The sequence below is a fragment of the Ursus arctos genome, unplaced genomic scaffold (assembly GCF_023065955.2).
Source record: "Ursus arctos isolate Adak ecotype North America unplaced genomic scaffold, UrsArc2.0 scaffold_20, whole genome shotgun sequence".
Taxonomy (NCBI): Eukaryota; Metazoa; Chordata; class Mammalia; order Carnivora; family Ursidae; genus Ursus; species Ursus arctos.
The window spans coordinates 26953547-26973294 of NW_026622875.1; the positions used below are offsets into that span (position 1 = coordinate 26953547).

General features: G+C 45.5%; 1 protein-coding gene across 1 annotated transcript in view; it reads right to left on the reverse strand.

The window, feature by feature from the left end:
* The window catches only part of EPHB1 (EPH receptor B1), a 290702-nt gene that overhangs the window by 33064 nt on the left and 237890 nt on the right, over positions 1–19748 (reverse strand). The window contains exon 11 of the mRNA XM_057316010.1: positions 13911–14126. Coding sequence (XP_057171993.1) covers positions 13911–14126 — 216 coding nt within the window. The remainder of the gene's footprint in view (positions 1–13910; positions 14127–19748) is intronic.

The window sequence follows — 19748 nt, forward strand, 5'->3', positions numbered from 1 at the left end:
GGTGGTTCACACAGTCCCTACTCCTCGGTGCTGTCTCACCCCTGCTTGCCATTTCCCCAACACCCTGCAGCTATTCCTACAGGAGCATTGTTCCTCCTTGGCCAACAGCCTCCTCTCTTCCACACTCTGTCCTTGCTGTGTCCAGCTTGGGGACAGTCCCCATGAGACAGTCCCCAAGAGGCCCTGGTCATACAGTCTGCCAAATTCTCTCCTCTCTATCCTTGGGTTTCAGCCCAAGGGTTACTTCCTTGGGGTCCAAGGATACATACTTGATACGTACTTCCCCACAGTATGTAATTATAATTACATGGCTAATTGCTTGATTAGCTGTTTCATGTCCTTTTTTTTTTTTTTTTGCCAGGAAGGAAATGCAAGGAGCTTGGGAACTGTGTGTGTGGTTAACTGCTGTGCTTTGCACATACTAAGTGCTTCACTAAAATGTGGTGGCTGGGAGAATAGCTATTGGAGGCACTGCATGGGCCCCTCCTCTGTGATGACAGGCATGGTGACAGGCCCAGAGGGCAGAAGGCTTGGCCTGCCTGGCCCGGCACACCAGGCTCAAAGCAGAGAGATGCGCTCCCAAGAAACCTGACTCGTGCCTCACTCCAGCCCTCGGGGGCTCTGAAATCCCATCCCGATCTCACTCGTGCTAATAATATACTGGCCTTACTAATAATAATTATGCTGAGTCTTTTTCAAAAGGGCATCTCAGTCAGGGCCTGATATCCCTAACTGAGCATCTGGTGACAAAGTGACCCGGGAGAGATATCAGAGCAAGGAGGAGGCAGGACTCCCGGAAGAAGAATTATCTGAGCTGCAGACCTTGCGGTAGAATGGCATTTGAATGATTCCTCCTTTGGCTTAATTAATGCTATGGAAGAATTTCCAGGGGACCAGGACTCGGTTTTATTCTGGCTGCAATTAAAGGGTCTCCCCTCCTCCCCTTGCTTGTCTTCATTCCTCTCTACTTTCCATCCACCCAAGAGATAGCCTGTTACCCAAGCTTGATGATTGAAAGAAGAGCGAGGAATCATAATTTGAAAACGGCCTCGTGAGGGAGGACGTGGATCAGACAGGGAGGAGAGAAGCAGGATTTAAATGTAAAAACCGCCTGGAACTGTGGGGGGAAGCAGAGCTGCACCTGGGGCCGCGGGACTGAGAGCCGACAAACCTGCCTCTTTCAGAAGGTCAAAGGTGCCCGCCTGCGCTGACACTTGTCAGACAGACGGATACCCACCTAGCAGCAGAGTCGTCAAGCTGGCTCTGCCAAGTGCAGCCAGAGGGGCTTTCTCCTGCAGCCCCGCAGGAAGGATTATCTTCAAGATAATTTCCTGCTTTCTTTGCACTTTTTAAGTATTAGGTATATTGTAAGAAAAAAAACAATCTAGAACAGTACGATAGGACTGAACCCACTCCTCAGCGGTAACAAAGGAAAGCGCCCAGCCATCTATCACCCTGCACCGGCTTAGGTTTGTGTCTGCGTGCGTCTGCCCCTGGGGAGTCCAGGGTGTGTACGGCATTTCTCTGTGTGTCTCCGACTGCGCCTTTGTGCATCTGTGTGTGTATACCGCGCTACCTGCGTGTGCGTGATGCGTGTGTGTGCGCATGCGCGTGCACGTGTGCCTTCCCTGTGCGTGCTGCTGATGGGAGCCGCTCAGCACGGGCTGTAGGAAAATGCAGTCTTCCTTGTCCTCACCACAGAGACGCCTAGCCCGTTTGTCCCCCGGGAGGGCTGTGAGTGGCACTGCTGGCCCCTGGTGGCGCAGCCAGTCTCGGCAGCCCGGGCAGGGAGACCCCTGTGCTCCCAGCTCTGCCCTCGGCCCCCTGCTGTTCCAGGGCACAGTGAGGCAGGCCCACCACTCCTCTGGCCTCTGTTAACGAGAAGGAGGCTCAGACTGTTCACAGCACCACTTCTGAGCACGTCGGGCTCAGAGCCTGGCATGAGGCTGAGGCTTTGATCCCCTCCATCTTTTCTCTGTGGATTCCCCCTTTGAAAGACTCCGGCCAGTTCCCTAGAGAGATAGGAACTCTCCATCCCAGACTTGGGTGATCCCCTCGGGCGCCCTGAACTATCTCCCTTCCTTAAGTGCTTATTTACTTATAAAAGATGGGGGCTAAACAAACACAATGCAAGAAAACCCCCTCTGGGTTCAACCCCGCTTCATGCGCAGCCATGTCACTGATGACCGTGACGGTGAATATGACTGAGCTGTTAATTTACATGATTTCTATTTTATGGAATGGAACAATGTCCAGACCTAGGGTAATCATAGATCTGACTCCAACTCTTTAATACCAACTGCAGGATCTCTAGGGCTGATTTAATACCTTTTGTTTTGTTTTGTGTTTCTTCCAAAGCAGCTGATGAATGGGAGAGGGGTCCAGGCTTCAGGAACTGGGAACTGCTAAGTGGCAGGGTCAGAGTGAGGGTCTTGAGCCCTGGAAGCAGGTGCTGGCGGGGGGCTCTGTGGTGGGGAGCTCTGCCGGAACCGTGCCTTCCCCGCCTCCTCAGACAAAGGTGACACTGGGCCAGAGGGATAGGGGCTCCAGACTATGCAGAGACACAGTGTCTACATGTGGCCCTGGGGTCTTCACACTCCCCTGGCGTTGGGGTGGGAGGGAGAGCTCCAAGATGAAGGAAATACATTTCGTTTTCCAGTCTAACAAGATGAGGACTCTGTCAGACTGGCTTGGCTTTTTGAAAAATAACTGACATTTCTTGCAATGCAAGTATGTGAAGTAAACGTACGCGCCCTCAAGTAGCCTCGCGCCTTGGCTGTCCAAGCGCGGTCGCAGAGTGGTGGCAGCAGCATTATCGGGTGCCTGCGTGCGTGCGCTTCCTGGGCCCTGCCTCAGACCTCAGATCCGAAACCCTGGAGGTGGGGCCCGGAAATCTGTGCTTTCACAAGCTCTCCGGAGCTTCTGGTGCACAGTGAGTGTGGACACAGCCGTGGTAAGGGACACAGTAACTCGGCAGCCTTTCCTCCTGCTCTCTCCTGAGAAGTTTTCTTCAAAATCCTTCCACGGTGATCCCATCCCAAGGGCCCTTAATTGTCTTTTTTGAGTGTCACCTTTTCCTGGGATTCTGGAGACTCTCTGCTTTATTGTTTTCTGTTTTGGAGTGACTAAGAATAGGGAAAGTTAGAGGATTTTTTTTACCAGTCATCCTTGAGGATGTCCGTCTGTGTGTGTCTTCCATGGGGTCTGGGTCCTGAGAGCATGGAAAGCACTCATGGCAGCAAGCACAAGGGTCACATAAGCTGTGACCAGGGCAGGACCTGGACTGGGGATTGTTTCCGGTTTACCACATGGTGTCTTTTTTTTTTTTTTTAAGATTTTATTTATTTATTTGACAGAGAGAGAGAGAGAGACAGCCAGTGAGAGAGGGAATACAAGCAGGGGGAATGGGAGAGGAAGAAGCAGGCTCCCAGCAGAGCAGGAAGCCCGATGCGGGGCTCGATCCCAGGACCCCGGGATCACACCTGAGCCAAAGGCAGACGCTTAACTACTGAACCACCCAGGCGCCCCCACACATGGGGGTCTTACGAATGTCACAAATTCTCACAAACCCCATTTGGTGGATGAGGAGACCTAAGGCCACATTTACAGAGCACAGTTTGAATGCAAGTCCCGCATTCTTCCTATCATGCCAAAGAACTATTCTGCCATGCCAGAGAGCAAGAAAGTTCTAGAGAGGGTCTTTTTGCCCTTTCCCAGCTGACATTGCTGAAGGTAGGACTCAAATGGGCAGCATAATGTCATAGAATAAAGGTAAAATTCTCTGTGAAAGCAAAGGCCCTACAGATTTCAGCACGGAACCAATTGTGGCTGGAACAGATGCTGTTCCCCAGAAACACAGGGAGGATGGAGGCTGCAGCCTAGACAGTAATTCATGGGAATAATGGGGGCAGAGGAGACAAGGTCCTGCCTCCACCATGACCTGGGGTGACTGAAATTCATCACAGGGGAACAAGGGCCTCTGCAGAGCACATGAGGGGCAGGACTGATTTTCTCCAGCAGGTTGAGGATGAGCCATGGGGCCAGGTGCTCACAGGGATTGCCCTCCAGGAGAGGCCGTCCCTTGTCCCGTGGCGAGGATGGACCCTCCAAGCCGAGGGCCCAAAGCAGTGCCGGAAAGGAGTCTGACACAGATGGGGCAGATTCTAGAGGAAGTGCAACAGCCGAGCTGTCCTGAGCTAGTCCAGGCAGTCAGTGTGGGGAAGGAGGGGCACAGCAGGCCCCGCAGCAGGTACAAAAGCTCTGGCAAGGGGACAACCATCGTGGAAGGACAAAGGTGATCCCCTCGGGCGCCCTGAGAAGTCGTCTTGAGAAGATGGCTTCTGTCTCCAGCCAGGAGGGGCAGATGCCCAAGGAACAGCTCTGTTTGAGGTTTACAGAGGAGGCAGAGGGGGTAGAGAATGCCAGCAGACATTAGAAGAGAGAAAACAAGGAGAAGGAGGGACTGGCGGGCTTGGAAGGCAGAAAGAATCAGAAGCTGCAGAAACACAGGATGTGGGAGGAGCCCGGGCCTGAGACAAGAGGAAGGAGCAGCAGGAGGAATAAAGGGGAAGGGGCTGAGGGAGATCAGAGGCGCCTTGAAGACAGAGCGCAGTTCATGATGAAACAGGGAGGACTGCGGGGAGCAGGGCCAAGGGAAGGCACAGCGCAAGGCTGGAGACTTCTCAGAGAGACAGCCTGGGGCTCTGAAGGATGGGAGAGTTGACACTACTTTGGCAGAAGGAACCTGGCTGAATACTAAGAAGGGAAGATTTTGCTCACAAAGGGACTGGATGGGGCCTCTTCCTCCTGATGAGAAGGGAAAACGAGACCTGCTAGAGTATAGCTTTGGACTTAACCAACAAAAAGTCACCACGCCGAGAAGATCTGTGCTATCCTGTTGGGGCTCTGTCCACCACTGTGAGCTGAGAAAGGGTGAAGATCGGGTTTGTGAGTGTGCACGGGAGCCCCCAATACAAAGAGTTAATCCAAGATGTGGCACCTTTCCTGGTACATGCGTGCCTTTTTTTCCTCTTGGTAACAGAAGACAGGACCAGTAATAACCAGAATGTGACCTCTGAAGTCAAATCTTGAGAACTGGTCTGTAACGCAAGCATAGTTGGGAGGCTGGTGTCCTCCCAAAATGTATGTGCTGAAACCCTACCCCTGATGTGATGGTGTTTGGAGGTAGGGCCTTGGGGAGGTTGTTAGGTTTAGATGAGGTCACGAGGGCAGGATCCCTGTGATGGAATCAGTGTCCTTAGAAGAAGAAGAAGGGAGACCAGAGTTCTTGCTCTTTCTGCAAAATGAGGATACAGGGAGAAGGTGACCATCTGCAAGCCAGTGAGAGGACTCTCACCAGGAACCAAATCTGCCAGAACCTTGATCTTAGACTGTCCAGGCTCCAGAAGAACTGTGACAAATAAGGGTCTGCTGTTCAAGCCCCCTAGACCATGGTATTTGGTTATGGCTGGCCGGGCAAAACAAGACATATGGGAATGTGAATGTGAACACCCATTCCAGGATTCAGAAATGTTCTGTAAGTCATACCGATATTAAAGCCCAGCTTAGCTCACGTATCTGCTTCTCTTAAAAGGCGGGAAGTTACCAGCAGTAACTCAGAAATCCTCCTTAGTTTAGTGGGTTTATTCCAACCGTAAGAAAGCACAAAGGAACAAATTCTATCTGTTCATTATTCCAGGAGCCTGATGGGAAGGAAATGATCCTGGGGCTAGAAATAGCAATTTAGAGAAGGAAGACCTGGGGAAAAGTATGGTGGAGAATTAAGACAGAATGAGAGATGAAAGCTGAGGGCCAAGTAGGGAAAACTAGAAAACTTTAATAACTATTAATGAGGCTTCACTTATAAAGTAAAACAAGATGTATTAGGAGATGATGACGTTAAAAACGTCTTGAAAGGACTGCATGAAATAGGGGAATTAAGATGGAATACAGAGGTCTTAAGGACTGTTTTACAGGACTGCTGATTCAGGGTAACGAGCAGAAGGTTCCCCTGTTGGTGTGGGGGGGTTATGCTTCCAACAACCAGACTCTCCAGTGAGTAACAACAAAATAGAAGAGATGAGAAAAGGAGATAAGAGGGAAAACATAAAGGAAACTATCTGAGCATTCCAGCAAGTGAAAAGCACAAGGCGAGTTTCACCTTTTACAACTTTGCTCTGAGGATGGTCTGCCCCGTGGCTAAAACTCCAGTTGAAAATCCCACCCCCTTTTTGGCTGGAAGAACCAAGGGAAGGAGCCCAGGATAATCAAGGAGGCTGGAGAGTTGGGGGTTGGGTGGATGGGGACTCCCTGGAAACAAGAAAGCCAGGAAGAGGGAATCCCAAATTCTGGGTATGAACTTTTCCTGATTCTCTGGCTGACCCTGAATCATGCCTGTATGAGGCCGACTGAAAACCACAGGAACTGAAATCTGAGCTGTTGCCTGCTGCAGACATGACGGTTTGCAGGTCGAGTCTCGTCCAGTTAACTTCCGGTTAAATCAGAAGCATCAACACCGTTTGGATCATTGTAACGGCTCCCAGAGGCTCTACAACAGAACATTCATAATGTATATAATCCAAAACTACTAGACATACAAAGAACCAGGGAAATGTGACCCATTTGCATGGGAAACAAAGATGCTAACCTCAGGATGACCTCAGCTTTAAAGCAGCCATTATAGCTATGCTCAATGAGGTAAAGAAAACTATGCTTATGATGCATAAAAAGATATAACACCCCACTTGAGAATTGGAAATTATAAAAGAAAGATTAAGAAGCAATCGTAAAGCTAAAAAAGATAAAATCAGAAAAAAATCACTAGAGGAACTTTCTTTTAGTAAAATGGAGATGGCAAATGAAAGAATCAATGAACTTAAAGATAGTTGTAAGGAACAGAGAGGCAAAATTGGGGAAAATAATGAACAGAGCCTCAGGAAGATGTGGAGCAATTTCACGAGTTCTACATACAGGTGATTGTATTGTATGTGGTGTCATTGCTTTGAGGCACTCTCAGCCTGCATTTTTTCCTCTACCTCTTTATATATTAAAAACCCCAAGTTCACACCAATGCTTTCAATTCCGATTCAACAACACATAATTCATTCTAATTTTGATGTTTTCCATATTTGTACCTCCTTTTCCAACAGCTCCCATTATCTCTAATATATTTCTCAATCTCCCTGTAAATAGCTAATTTCCCAACCTTGCTGGGCTGCTAGCTCCCTCACAGATGGGTCTAGGAACCTGCTAGGGATGTCTCCCTTGTTCAAGACATCTACCTTCATTGGGCCTGCCAAGGGGCTTTTTGGGGAAAGATTAAAGGAAGGAAGCCAATCAAGAATTTTGTTCCGTTTTGCTTTGTTTTGAAAGAAGGGAGAAAAAGAGATTAGAAGGGAAAGGCAAGAGACAAGCCAGGTTATTTTTTTTAATGCAAATTCATCACCCTTGGGTCATGCGTATCTATGTATGCGCACACACACACACACACACACACACACAGCCCTGAATGACTTCCCATTGCTCTCAGGCCCTAAATTCCATCACAAGGGTCCAAGAGGCTGCTGCTGACCTCCTTGGCCACTTTCTTCCTCTTTTTCCAAATTCTAGGCATAGGGGCTCTCTTTGAGCTCCTCTAATGTTCCACTTTCTCTCTTGCCACAGGGCCTTTGTATGTGCTATTTATATCTCTCAGTGTTCTAACCCACTCCTTTCATTTGGGTGACTTATTCTTCAAATCTCTGCTGGAGCACCACCTCCTCTTCTGGAAGCCCTCCTTAATTCTGCTAGATAAGGTCAGATTATATTGTTATTTATTGTTTTATTCATGTTCTCACAGAACATAATAGCTCTTATCATAACTGATAAATTTGCACTTATTTGTGTATGTGTCTCTTTTCCTCATTAACCTGTGAGTGATGTGAGAGTAGTAACAATGTTTCCTTTTGGTCATGATTGTGTCTCTAGCCTGTGAGCAGTACTGGCACATAGTAGATGCTGAATAAACACCTTTCGCATGAACACATTCTTTGTATTTCTAGAAAAACAAACTGTTTGATCAGCAAACATGTTATTTGTTTCTGTTTTGGATAAAAAGCAAAGCCTGGAGAAATAATATGATAAATAGAGTGAGGCAGGTGAACATAATGACTGTGAAGAATCCTGAGAGCTCTTAGGTCTTGGAGTTGGTAAGCTTCATCATTTAGAAGAAAAGCAAAACCCACGAGAAATGACCTAACTAATGTATACAAGAAAATCATGCGGGGAATCCTCTACCTCAAACACTTGAAATACAAGGCATGTAAATGTTTGGTTCACATGATTTAGGTGATTCCCAGCCATTAAAATGTCAGTCCTTTCAAAAGTAGTATAAAGTTCCATTCAAACTCCAACTGTGAGTGCACGTGGATGTGCACAGGTTTTAGAATGGGAAAAAGTGATTTTAAATTACACGTGAAAGAAAAGATATTTGAGAACAGCCAACAAAGTTCTTTTTAAGGAATAATGAAGGATAACTTACTTTATCCAAACAGTAAAACTGTTGCTAAAGTTATTATAATCAAAACAATACATATAGTAAAACTTGCACTAAAGTTATCACAATCAGAACAATATGGTTGGGCATAGGATAAAGAAATAGATCAATGGAGTGGAATTGAGAATCAAAACATAGTTCACCCAGTGCTCGTGCAACTGATGAATAACTGAACTCTACATCTGAAACTAACGGTGTACTATATGTTGGCTAATTGAATTTAAATTTAAAAAAACATAGTTCCTATAAGCAACTTAACATATGATAAGGATGACAAGTGATTCAATAAAATATGGATGATATATTTAATACATGGTATTGACATAATTATCTATTCACCTGCATGAAAACAGGGTAAAAATATACATATACATCCTAATACATACTCAAAAACAAGTTTGAGAATAGCCCTTGTGTCTATCAACAAAAGAATAGATACATAAACAATGAACTACTATAATAAATTGGAACAAATTGCTGCACACAACAATACGAATGAATCTCACAGCCTGCAGCCAGACACAAAGAGCATGTGCTGTCTGATTCCACTATGTGAAGTTCTAGAACAGGCAACACAAACCTATGTTTGTAAAAAGAATCAGAACAGTGGTTTCCTCTGAATGTCGGGTAGGGATGAGAACGGAATGGGGATGGTTACGAGGGAACTTCCCAGTGTGATGGCAATGTTCTGTATCTTGACAGGAGTTTTGGTTACACAGTTGTATGCATTCTTTAAAACTCTAAGATGTACAATTAAGACTTATTCATTTCTTACCAAAATCTCTGGGATACAGCAAAAGTGGTTCTAAGAGGGAAGTTCATAGCAATAAAGGCCTAACTTAAGAAACAAGAGAAATCTCAAATAACAACTTAACATCACACCTAAAGGAAATAGAAAAAGAAGAACCAATGAAACCCATAACTAGTAGAAGGAAGGAAATAATAAAGATCAGAGCATAAAGAAATGAAATAGAGATTGGGAACACAATAGAAAATATCAATGAAACTAAGAGCTGATTCTTTGAAAAGATAAGCAAAATCGACAAATGTTTCACTAGACTCACCAAGAAAAAAAGAGAGGGGTCTCAAATAAAATAAACCAGAAATGAAAGAGAAGTTATAACTCATACCTCAGAAAACAAAAAGTCATAAGTGCTATGAATAATTATACACCAACAAATTGGACAACCTAGAAGAAATAAAGACTTTACCATCTTCTAAGACTGAATCATGAAGAAACAGAAAATCTGAATAGACTGATTACTAGTGAGGAGATTGTATCAGCAATCAAAAACTTCCCAACTAATATAAGTGCTGGACTAGATGGTTTCACTGGTGAATTCTACCAACCATTCGAAGAAGACATAATACCTATCTTTCTCAACCTCTTTCAAAAAATTGCAGGGAACACTTCTAAGCTCATTTTACAAGGTTGGCATTACCCTTGTACAAAAACCAAAGACACCATAAAAAAAATTACAAGCCAATATTCCTGATGAATTTTTTCGATTAAAGATTTCATTTATTTATTTGACAGAGAGAGGGAGAGAACAAGTAGGCAGAGTGACAGGCAGAGGGAGAGGTCCCGTTGAGCAGAGAGCCCGATGCAGGGCTGGATCCCAGGACCCTGGGATCATGACCTGAGCCGAAGGCAGATGCTTAGCCAATTGAGCTACCCAGGCACCCCTTCCTGATGAATTTTGATGCAAAAATCCTCAACAAGATATTAGCAAACTAAACTCAATAATACATTGAAAGAATCAAACACTATGATCAAGGGGGATTTATTCCAGAGATGCAAGGATGGCTCAACATCTACAGGTCAATGGACATCATACATGACATTAACAAAATGAAGGATAAAATCATATGATCATCTCAGTAGATGCAGAGAAAGCATTTGACAAACGTTAACATCGATTTATGATGAAAACTCTCAACAAAGTATAGAGGGAACGTACCTCACCATAATACAGGCCATATATGACAAGCCCATGACTCATATCATACCCAGTGATGAAAAGCTAAAAACTTTTCTTCTATGATCAGGAATAAGACAAGAATGCCCACTTTCATCTTTATTCAACATAGTATTGCAAGTCCTAGCTAGGGGAATTAGGCAAGAAAAAGAAATAAGAGGCATCCAAATTAGAAAGGAAGAAGTAAAACTGTATTTGCAGATGACATAATACTTTATATAGAAAACCCTAAATGTTTCACCAAAAAGCTGTTAGAACTAATAACTGAATTCAGTAAAGTTGTAAGATACAAAATTAATATACAAAAATATGTTGCATTTTTATACACTAATAAAAAATTATCAGAAAAAGAAATCATGAAAACAATCCCATTTACAATGACGTCAAAAAGAGTAAAATACTTAGGAATAAATTTAACCAAGGAGGTGAAAGAGCTGTACACTGAAAACTGTAAGAGGCTGACGCAGAAAGTGACGAAGACACACATAAACGGGAAGTTACCCAGGCTCATAGATCAGAAGAATTACTATTGTTACGGCGTCCGTACTACCCAAAGCAATCTACAGATTCAGGGCAATCCTTATCAAAATTCCAATGGCATTTTTTACAGAACTAGAACAAATTATTCTAAAATTTGCATAGAACCACAAAGAAAACTCAAATAGCTAAAATGATCTTGAGGGGAAAGAAACAAAGCCAGTGATATCATAGTCTTTGATTTCCAACAACCCTGCAAAGCTAGAGTAATCAAAATAGTATGGTACTGGCATAAAAAACATAAAAACAGGAACAGAATAGAGAGCCCAGAAATAAACCCATGCCTATCTGGTAAGTAACTTACAACAAAGGAGCAAAGAATATACAATGAGGAAATGACAGTCTCTTCAATAAAGGGTGTTAGGAAAACAGGACAGCTATAGACAAAAGAATGAAATTGAACCATTTCTTATACCTTATACAAAAATCCACTCAAAATGGATTAAAGACTTGAATGTAAGACCTAGAACTAAAGAACTCCTAGAAGAAAATCGATGGTAAGCTCCTTAACATTCATCTTAGCAAAGTTTTGTATTGCACCTGGCACCAAAGGCAAGGGACACAAAAACAGGAATAACAAGTGGGACCACATCAAACTAAAAAGCCTCTGCATAGCGAAAGACACCATCACCAAAATGAAAAGGCAGGCTACTGAATGGGAGAAGATATTTGCAAATCATATATCCAATAATGGGTTAATATCTAAACTATATAGAACTCAAGTAACCCACTAACAACAAACAACCTGATTTAAAAACGGGCAAAGTATCTGAATAGATATTTTTCCAAAGAAGACATATATAAAGATGGCCAACAGCGACATGAAATCTGGAAATGCATCAACAAAACAAGATGGAGTGAAGAATGGACAGAGGGACAGATCAGATGGGTAGTTATATAATAAATCAGACGTAGCACGATATTAATTCTAAAACCTAGGTGGTGGGTCAATGGCTATCCTCTGTAAATTCTATCAAGTTCTCTGTATGCTTGAAAATTTTCAAAATTAAATCTTGGGAAGAATAAATAAATTTCAGGTGTACTTAATATTTAAATATAGAGCGAAACCTCCAGTGAGAGAGTACAGAAAACTTTAAAAAGCACTTTATAACCTTGGAATGAAGAGAAATTTTTAAATAAACCAGAAAACCCAAGAAGACATAGAGAGAAGAGATGCATATTACTGACTCTATGAATATTAACCACTTTGGGAATCCAAAGGATATCACCAACAATAGCAAAACAACAACAGATGGGCGAAGAGGAACTAATTGTATCATAAGCTGAGACAAAGGGTTAACATCCCTAATATAAAAAGACTTCCTATAAATTTCTAAGAAACTGACAAACAACCCAATAGAAAAATAGGTAAAGACACATACAGATAATTAACAGAAGAGGAAACATGCATCCCAGGAACCATGTGAAAAGACAGTATAGTCGTATATCTAGCAGTTGAAAGCGCCAACTTAAACAAAATGAAGTATCACTTTTCATCTTTGGATTGGCAGATTTTTAAAGATTGATTACCTTCACTGCTGGTAAGGATGTCAGAAGACGGACACCATTCATTCCCGGCGGAGTGTAAATGTTCACAAACTTTGAGAAATGCGGCTGGGCAGGAAGAATGCCCATCAGGCACGCAGGACAGAATAATGAGCTTAGGATGATCCCATTTTTACAAAATAAAAATGTTCACATTTTGAACAATGAGAAAAGTGAGGTAAGAGACATACCTAATTAGTAAAATTGACGCTTCAGGACATGGGTTGGTAAACTATGGTCTGGTCACCTGGATTTTTATAGCCCATGAGCTAAGAATGGTATTTATACCTTTTTAAAGGGTTACACTTTAAATGGTTATATATTTATCTGCGTAATATCCTCTGTGTTGCCTCTTGGCCAACGAAGCCTAAAATACTTACTATATGGCCTTTAAGGGAAAGTTTACCGACCCCTGCTTCAGGGCAGTTGTGGTGTCTTGGCTACCTTTTTTCCCTTTCCTTCTCTGGATTGTTTTTATTTTTATAATGATATATTGGGAGTGGATGTAAGGAGACAAGAGGAAAGCAGGGAGACCAGTTAGGAAGCTACTAGAAGGGACCAGGTGAAAGACAATAGGGTAACGGCTGTGGAGAAGGAAAGAAAGGGGCAGATTTTATTTGAACCTATGGGAGTTGCGGAGGGATTGGACGCGGATGGTGAGGCAGAGAGCAATCCAGGCTGATTCCCAGATTTCAGTTATGAGTTGAGTTGTTGCAACCACTGAGATGCAGAGACTGGGGAGGGAAATGGAGCAAACCAGGAGCTCTTCTTTGGACCTGTTACCATTCTGACTGGAACTGTGTGAACTGGGCACTGGCCATAGGTGATTGGAGCTGCTTGGACTGTGGAGGGGGAAGCTGGGCAGGAACTGCAAATGTAAGAGTACTTATTATGTAGATGTCTGTCTTCTAACTGACAGGAAGCACTAGAGAGGGAGAAGAGAAGGGCACCAAGGGTCTGCCTGGTGACACAGAACCCAACCCCATCAGCACCTACTTCTGCTGACGGACGTCTCTGATGCCACCATCCAACTGCCTGGATTGCCCCAGATCACCTGTTCCAAAATGTCCTTTTCCCATTGGTCAAGGAACACCAGGGCTTCAGGGTGAATAGCCCGACCGTTCCTATGCCCAAATGCTTGCCTGGACAACCAGCTGCTACTGTTCCTCCATCTGGCACCCGCCTCCCCCGGTGGAGAGATAAGTTCAGGTCCCAGCCCCTCCCACCGTGCCCTGCCACGGGTCCCTAGCCCAGCCATGAGCAGCCACTCTCTATTCATGCCACGCTTTTACCTAAGAATACCAGGAAGGACTCACCAAGGAGCTGGTGTAGGTAGGGTCTGAGGTGTCATCCTGGAGGTAGCGGGAAAGGCCAAAGTCAGACACCTTGCACACCAGGTTACTGTTGACCAGGATGTTCCTAGCAGCCAGGTCCCGATGCACATAGTTCATCTCGGCCAGGTACTTCATGCCCGCGGCAATACCCCTGAGCATCCCCACCAGCTGGATCACCGTGAACTGTCCGTCATTTTGCTGTAACAAGACACAAAGGGCGTTGGGATCAAGATGGGCTTCAGTGGTTCGGCAGAAGCTGAGGGACCACGGCCCTGCTGCTTGTCAGCCTCCGTCAGTGACGGGCCATGCTGCTCACTGTGCCCTTCTCCCTGCCTCCCTCCCTCCCACTCCCACCCTCATCCCTCTCCTTGAACGCTCTGCTCTCTCCTCCTTGCCAAGCCCTGTCGATTCCATCTCCAAATTACATCTCAGAGCCATCCACGCCTCTCCATCTCCACTGCCTCCATTCTAACCAAGTCACCGTCATCCATCACCTGTAACAGCCTCCCCGCACTTGCCCCCCCAATCCATTCTCTACACAGCAGCTAGAGCCATCTTTGCAAGACATAAATCAGGCCATGCCACTCCCTGGCTTCAAGCTCTATAACGGCTTCCCATTGCATTAAGGAAAAGCTCCAAACTCCTTTGCATGGCCCTCGGGACCCTGGGGGATCAGCCACTGTCTCACCCGCCAGCCACAGTGCCTGGTAACCTCTCAGTCCTTTCCCAAGCCAAGCTCTTCCTGCCTTAGGGCCCCTACACCTGCCATCCCTGCTGCTCTTCCCCACAATGAACACCTCCCTGCCTTCAGGTCTCCCCTCAAGTGTCCCTTCTTCAGAGACGATGTCTCCATAACTACTCCCCTGCTCCAAATACAACTAGCACTTTCTTTCTATTTTACTGTCTTTAGTGCATGCTCTTATTTTTTTCTTTAAGATTTATCGATTTGAGGGGGGAGGGGCAGAGGGATAAGGGAGAGAGAGAAAATCTCAAGCAGACTCCCTGCTGAACGCAGAGCCTGACACAGGGCTTGATCTCACGACCCCGACATCATGACCTTAGCCAAAATCAAGAGTTGGGCGTTTAACTGTCTGAGCCACCCAGGCACCCCACTGCATGCTCTTATCTTTCTTCTTAGCATACCTCACAAATTTGAGGGGTGCGTGCATGTGTGCGTGCGTGTGTGCGTGTGTGTGTGTGTGTATACCTGTCCGTCTGTCTCTGCTGCTTGACTCTAAGCTCTTTGAAGATAAGACCCCCTCTCTTGTGGGCACCACAGTACTCCCAGGGCTAAGAACTTGAACGTAAATAGAAAAAGCTCAATAAATATATGCTCAATTTATGACTGCTACATCTCTCCCTGTTTCCAGAATTAAATGCTTAAAGTGTCTTCCTTGGGTCCTACCAGGGATGTCAACCTTGACATTGGGATAACCACACCCACCTCAAAGGGGTCAGTGGCAGGAGAAGCACAGACACAGTGTCTGGCATGTGGACCCTCTTAGAGAATGGGAGCTGTGGCTTCTCTTCCTCAGGCCAACCTGCAGTGTTGCCTCTCTCCGCTCAGATCATTGGTAGGCTCACCGTCTCCTGGGGGGATGCTGTCCTTCATGGTTTGATGACACACCTCAGTGAATGAATCAGCCTTCCTCCCACCTCCCCAAACCCCCTGGGTCTTGGTTTCTGCACACACTGGTTAAATCAGTGGACCCTGTGCTGTGCGGCCAACAATGCGTTTTTCTCTTCTAGTCCAGCCCCAGCTGCTCCCTCAAAGGGCTACAAGTTGTATTCTGTAAGTAGAGCATGGCCCCGGCCCTGAGATGCTTTGACTGGGGGAGAGGTGGGACGAGGCAGAACACCCTGGGTCAAGTCTAGTTACTGCTGGACACAGGGCAAGGCAGCCGCGCCCCAGTGCCCCCAGGCGAAACACAGAGAGCGTAACAGTGGGCACAGCTCGCATTTATTGAGCACCTGCTGGCTGCGAGGTGATACAGAGCGCACTCACACGCACGACCTCACTGATGTATGTGTGGGACACATCATTGACGCGTGTGCTTCTACAAAAGCATTTTCTATGCAACAGTAAATACGGAAAAATAGAACAGCTATTGCAAAGATACCCTGTTTATCAGAGAAAACCCCACCAACCAAAAAGTCTAATCACGATAGTACGAATGTTGAACTTCCTCATGCAAGACTGCAACCCTGGGTCTGTGTCCCAGGGTTCCGCCCCGTGGTGAATTAGAGTGAGCCAACCGACCTCCCTCCACTCCTTCCTGAGACGCCTGCCAGAGGAGAAGCCCCAAACACCCTGGCAGCGACACACCCCAGGTTCCAGGCTGTTTCTAACTCACACCTTCACCCCCTCCCAGCCTGCCTGGAATGCTTTCTCTGCAATATTTTCTTCTAACCAACTCCAAAAGGAAGTGCAGATCCGCTTTTTTGGAAGCTCCGACTGGTGTTCAGCACCTGGTGCCCATCTGCGAGAGCTGGATGTGCCTGAGTGATGCGGGTCCTCCTTCTCACTAATGAACTTCAATCACCACCTCCTCGAGAAGTTGGCCAGGCTTTCGCGAGCACCATTCATTTTCTCTAAGTAGGTCTCTGGGGACCTGCCTCCCCAGAAAGTTGTCATGCAACTTCTGTATATGAGAAAATGTATCTCAGCTGCAAGTCACAAGGGTCATATTTTTCCAATTCAGTTTGTTACTCTCTCTCTGTAAGGGTAGACAACAACACGGTTAAAAATGAATGTCTCCCAAAAGAAGCCGGCTTGTAGACAGATTTTGGGAGGGGACTGGTGGTGATTGTAAACAACTCCGGGAAAAGAAATGTTGAAAGAATGTGCAGCAATATATCTGTTTCTACTTTAAATCATTTAAGCCTACATGGAACAGCTTTACTATCTGATTTAATATTTTGATCAGTCACCCTTCTAGTTTCTGGGGTCAACAAAGGCCAAGAAGTGGTGAAAAGTCCAGGCTTTGGAGACAGACAGACCCAGACTGGGGTCCAGGCTCTGCCGCTCTTTGGCCGTGTGACCTTGGGCAAGTCATTTAACTTCCAGAGCGTCATTCCCACATCTGTAAAACAATGACAAGGTGTCCATTCTTCATAGGATTTTGGTGAGGTTAAATGAGACAAGACATGTGAAAGGGCTTGGCTAAGTGCCCGTGAATACTAAGACAGCAGCAAGGACTGCTGGTATTATCAGCCAGGCCTTAATGTCTCACAAACCAGCTCACCCACGTACTCAGATGCCCAGTGAGAGGAACGGAGGACACCTGGGGCCAGGACTGTAGGTTCCCACAGCCTCCTATTGTGTTCGGGAGACATCTTAGGATCACTGCCCTAGGAGAACCTAGTCCGCAGTGCATTCTGAGCTCAACAGGTTGGCATCTGTAGTAGACCCCCCAACAGTCCACACCCCAATTGTAGTAGTGGGTGACTGGGGCCTCATGATGCAGGCTGGGCATTTGGGTCAGTTAATGAACAAACAGGATTTCCTCCATTTCTTGACTTTTGAATGGCAAGTCACACTTACAGAATACGTTTTGATCCTCCTTTGTGCACGGCAGGAGGTAGTTTATTGCTATTCAGAGGAGATAAAGGAAGTCCAGAAAGTTTAAGTGATCAGCCTTAAATGACTCTGTGTGGCTCTGACTTATAACAAGAATCTAAGTCCAGAATAGCAAATTACTTCCCCACTGACATTCCATCTCTGATGGTAACCTTCCTCAAATGTGTGGAGAAGAAGGCTGCATATAAGCTTTGCAGGAAAAAAGTGACATGACTGATTAATGATGTCTGCCATGGTTCTAGAAAAAGAAAGTAGAGGCATGTGTACCTCAACTATGCTACTCTGATTTGAATCTTTTAAGTATTGTCCGGGGCCTTTTCCATGTAATATGCTGACTTTGCAATGGCAACACATTTTCTTTAGAACCTATTCTTTACATAGAATCACATCTCGCGATAAGACAGGATCTTGCCTGTTGAGTTCATAATCTTGGTGAAATGTAAAGACGTAAACATATGAAGATCCCCTGCCATGTTCAACAGTTTTACGTTCAGTTCATTGGTGTAAATCCCCCAGAAGAACTTCCAAAGATAGGAATGCCAGCATCCAAAGATAAACAAGACAGAAAAAGCCCAGTTTTCCAAGTGACTTTGGAAAAGGGTCAGGCTCCACGCTGATCACATGGTTAAAACCCTGTATAGAGAAAAAATACAGGCCTGGGTGAAGTGATTTAAACTTTCTTTCCTTCATGAAGAGCTTTCTGCAGAAATTGCTTTTCAGCAAATTCACTGAAGCCACTTGCTGGTCCTTTTATTAGGCAGGAAGGATTTAGGTATTTCAACTTTCATTGACAAATCCACTTCAGGAAATGAAACCCTTATTTGATTTGTTTGAAGAGAATGAATCATAGATTTTTTTTTTAAACTGTAAGAGACCTATCTTTCAAGATCATCCAGCTCAAAGCCTTTAGTTTATAGATTGGGAAATTGAGTTAACAGATTTGCTCAAGGCCACTGGGTGACTCACAGTGGAGCCCTAAGCAGAACCTAGGTCTTGGTTTGTCCAGTCTGGCATTCTCCTCCTGACCTCTGGGTTATGGTCATCTAGCTCCAGCCCATAAAGGAGCCTCCCTGATACAAAATGTCCACATTTGACATTGCTTAGAAACTTCTAAGAGTCTTCCCGTTCTGACCATCGGTGGATGAACCAGCAGTGACCACAAGGCCAAGCCAGGCAGGACGGCCTTCCAGATCATGTTGAACCTTCTTGGCTGTGGCACGGGAGGGACGCTGATGAGGGCCACAGGGGGTGTTTCTAAGGCTATACAAGAGCCACCAGATTAAATCCCCTAAGTTTGAGTGCCAACAAGGAAATGTTTAATTACAGATTTGCATGCCATATAATCCATGGTGCAGATATTTTCAAAAACAGACAATAATGAACCTATTGAACATGCAGTGAAAAAATAAGGGTGCTCCTAATCCTTCCAGAAGGTGAAGGATTCTACATCCTGCCATGGGGAAAGGAGCAGTAGGTGGGCTATGAGAAGCATGTCCAATGTGCTCACCACATTCCCCGAAGCCCACAGCCTCTTAGATGCTGCCCCGGAGCTGGAGCTGCAGCCACTCTCTAAAGCTGCCACGTCCAGGGTAAATCACCATAACCATTGTGTGGAGTGGTGGCAGTTGCACAAATTGAGGACTCACTCTTTTCCTTTCTTCTCTGAATGGGGATCCTAAAATTATACTGCCTCCCAGAAGAAGGACCCTGCAAAACTGAACTGATGACCTACTTTTCAATTTTACCAAGCGGCAGATACATCAATTAATGTTGCTATGCTCCAGGGTTGGGTAGTAAGGCTGAAATTAGATTTATAGATTACCTGCCTCCATGCCGTGCGAGGAGTCAGAAACGCTTCATTTCCCCTCTCCTCCTGGAGCTGCCTGCTCTGGCCGCTCCTTCCTTGCCATCCTTTATCCTGTTTCCCTGTGTTCCTTGCTCGCCCCTGGCTCTTCTCCCACCACCTGGGCCTCATCATCATGAAAAATACCGGCGTCCGACATGCCCCATGTCCCGCGCCCCACGCGGGAAGAGCCCCGTGCGGAGTGTCCGTGCAGGGTTTGATTTTCTGCAGGCTCCTGAGAGTGAATCTCCTCGTTCCCCTGTACGTTCCGGGGAGAAAGTCTGATCACAGTCCTCAAATCATGTTGTGACTCTGTGAAGTACAGTCAGGTGACTTGTAGGAAATAAATGGCTCCTAAAACGGTCTGGAGGCTGGTTCCAGAAAATACTTTGTCTCC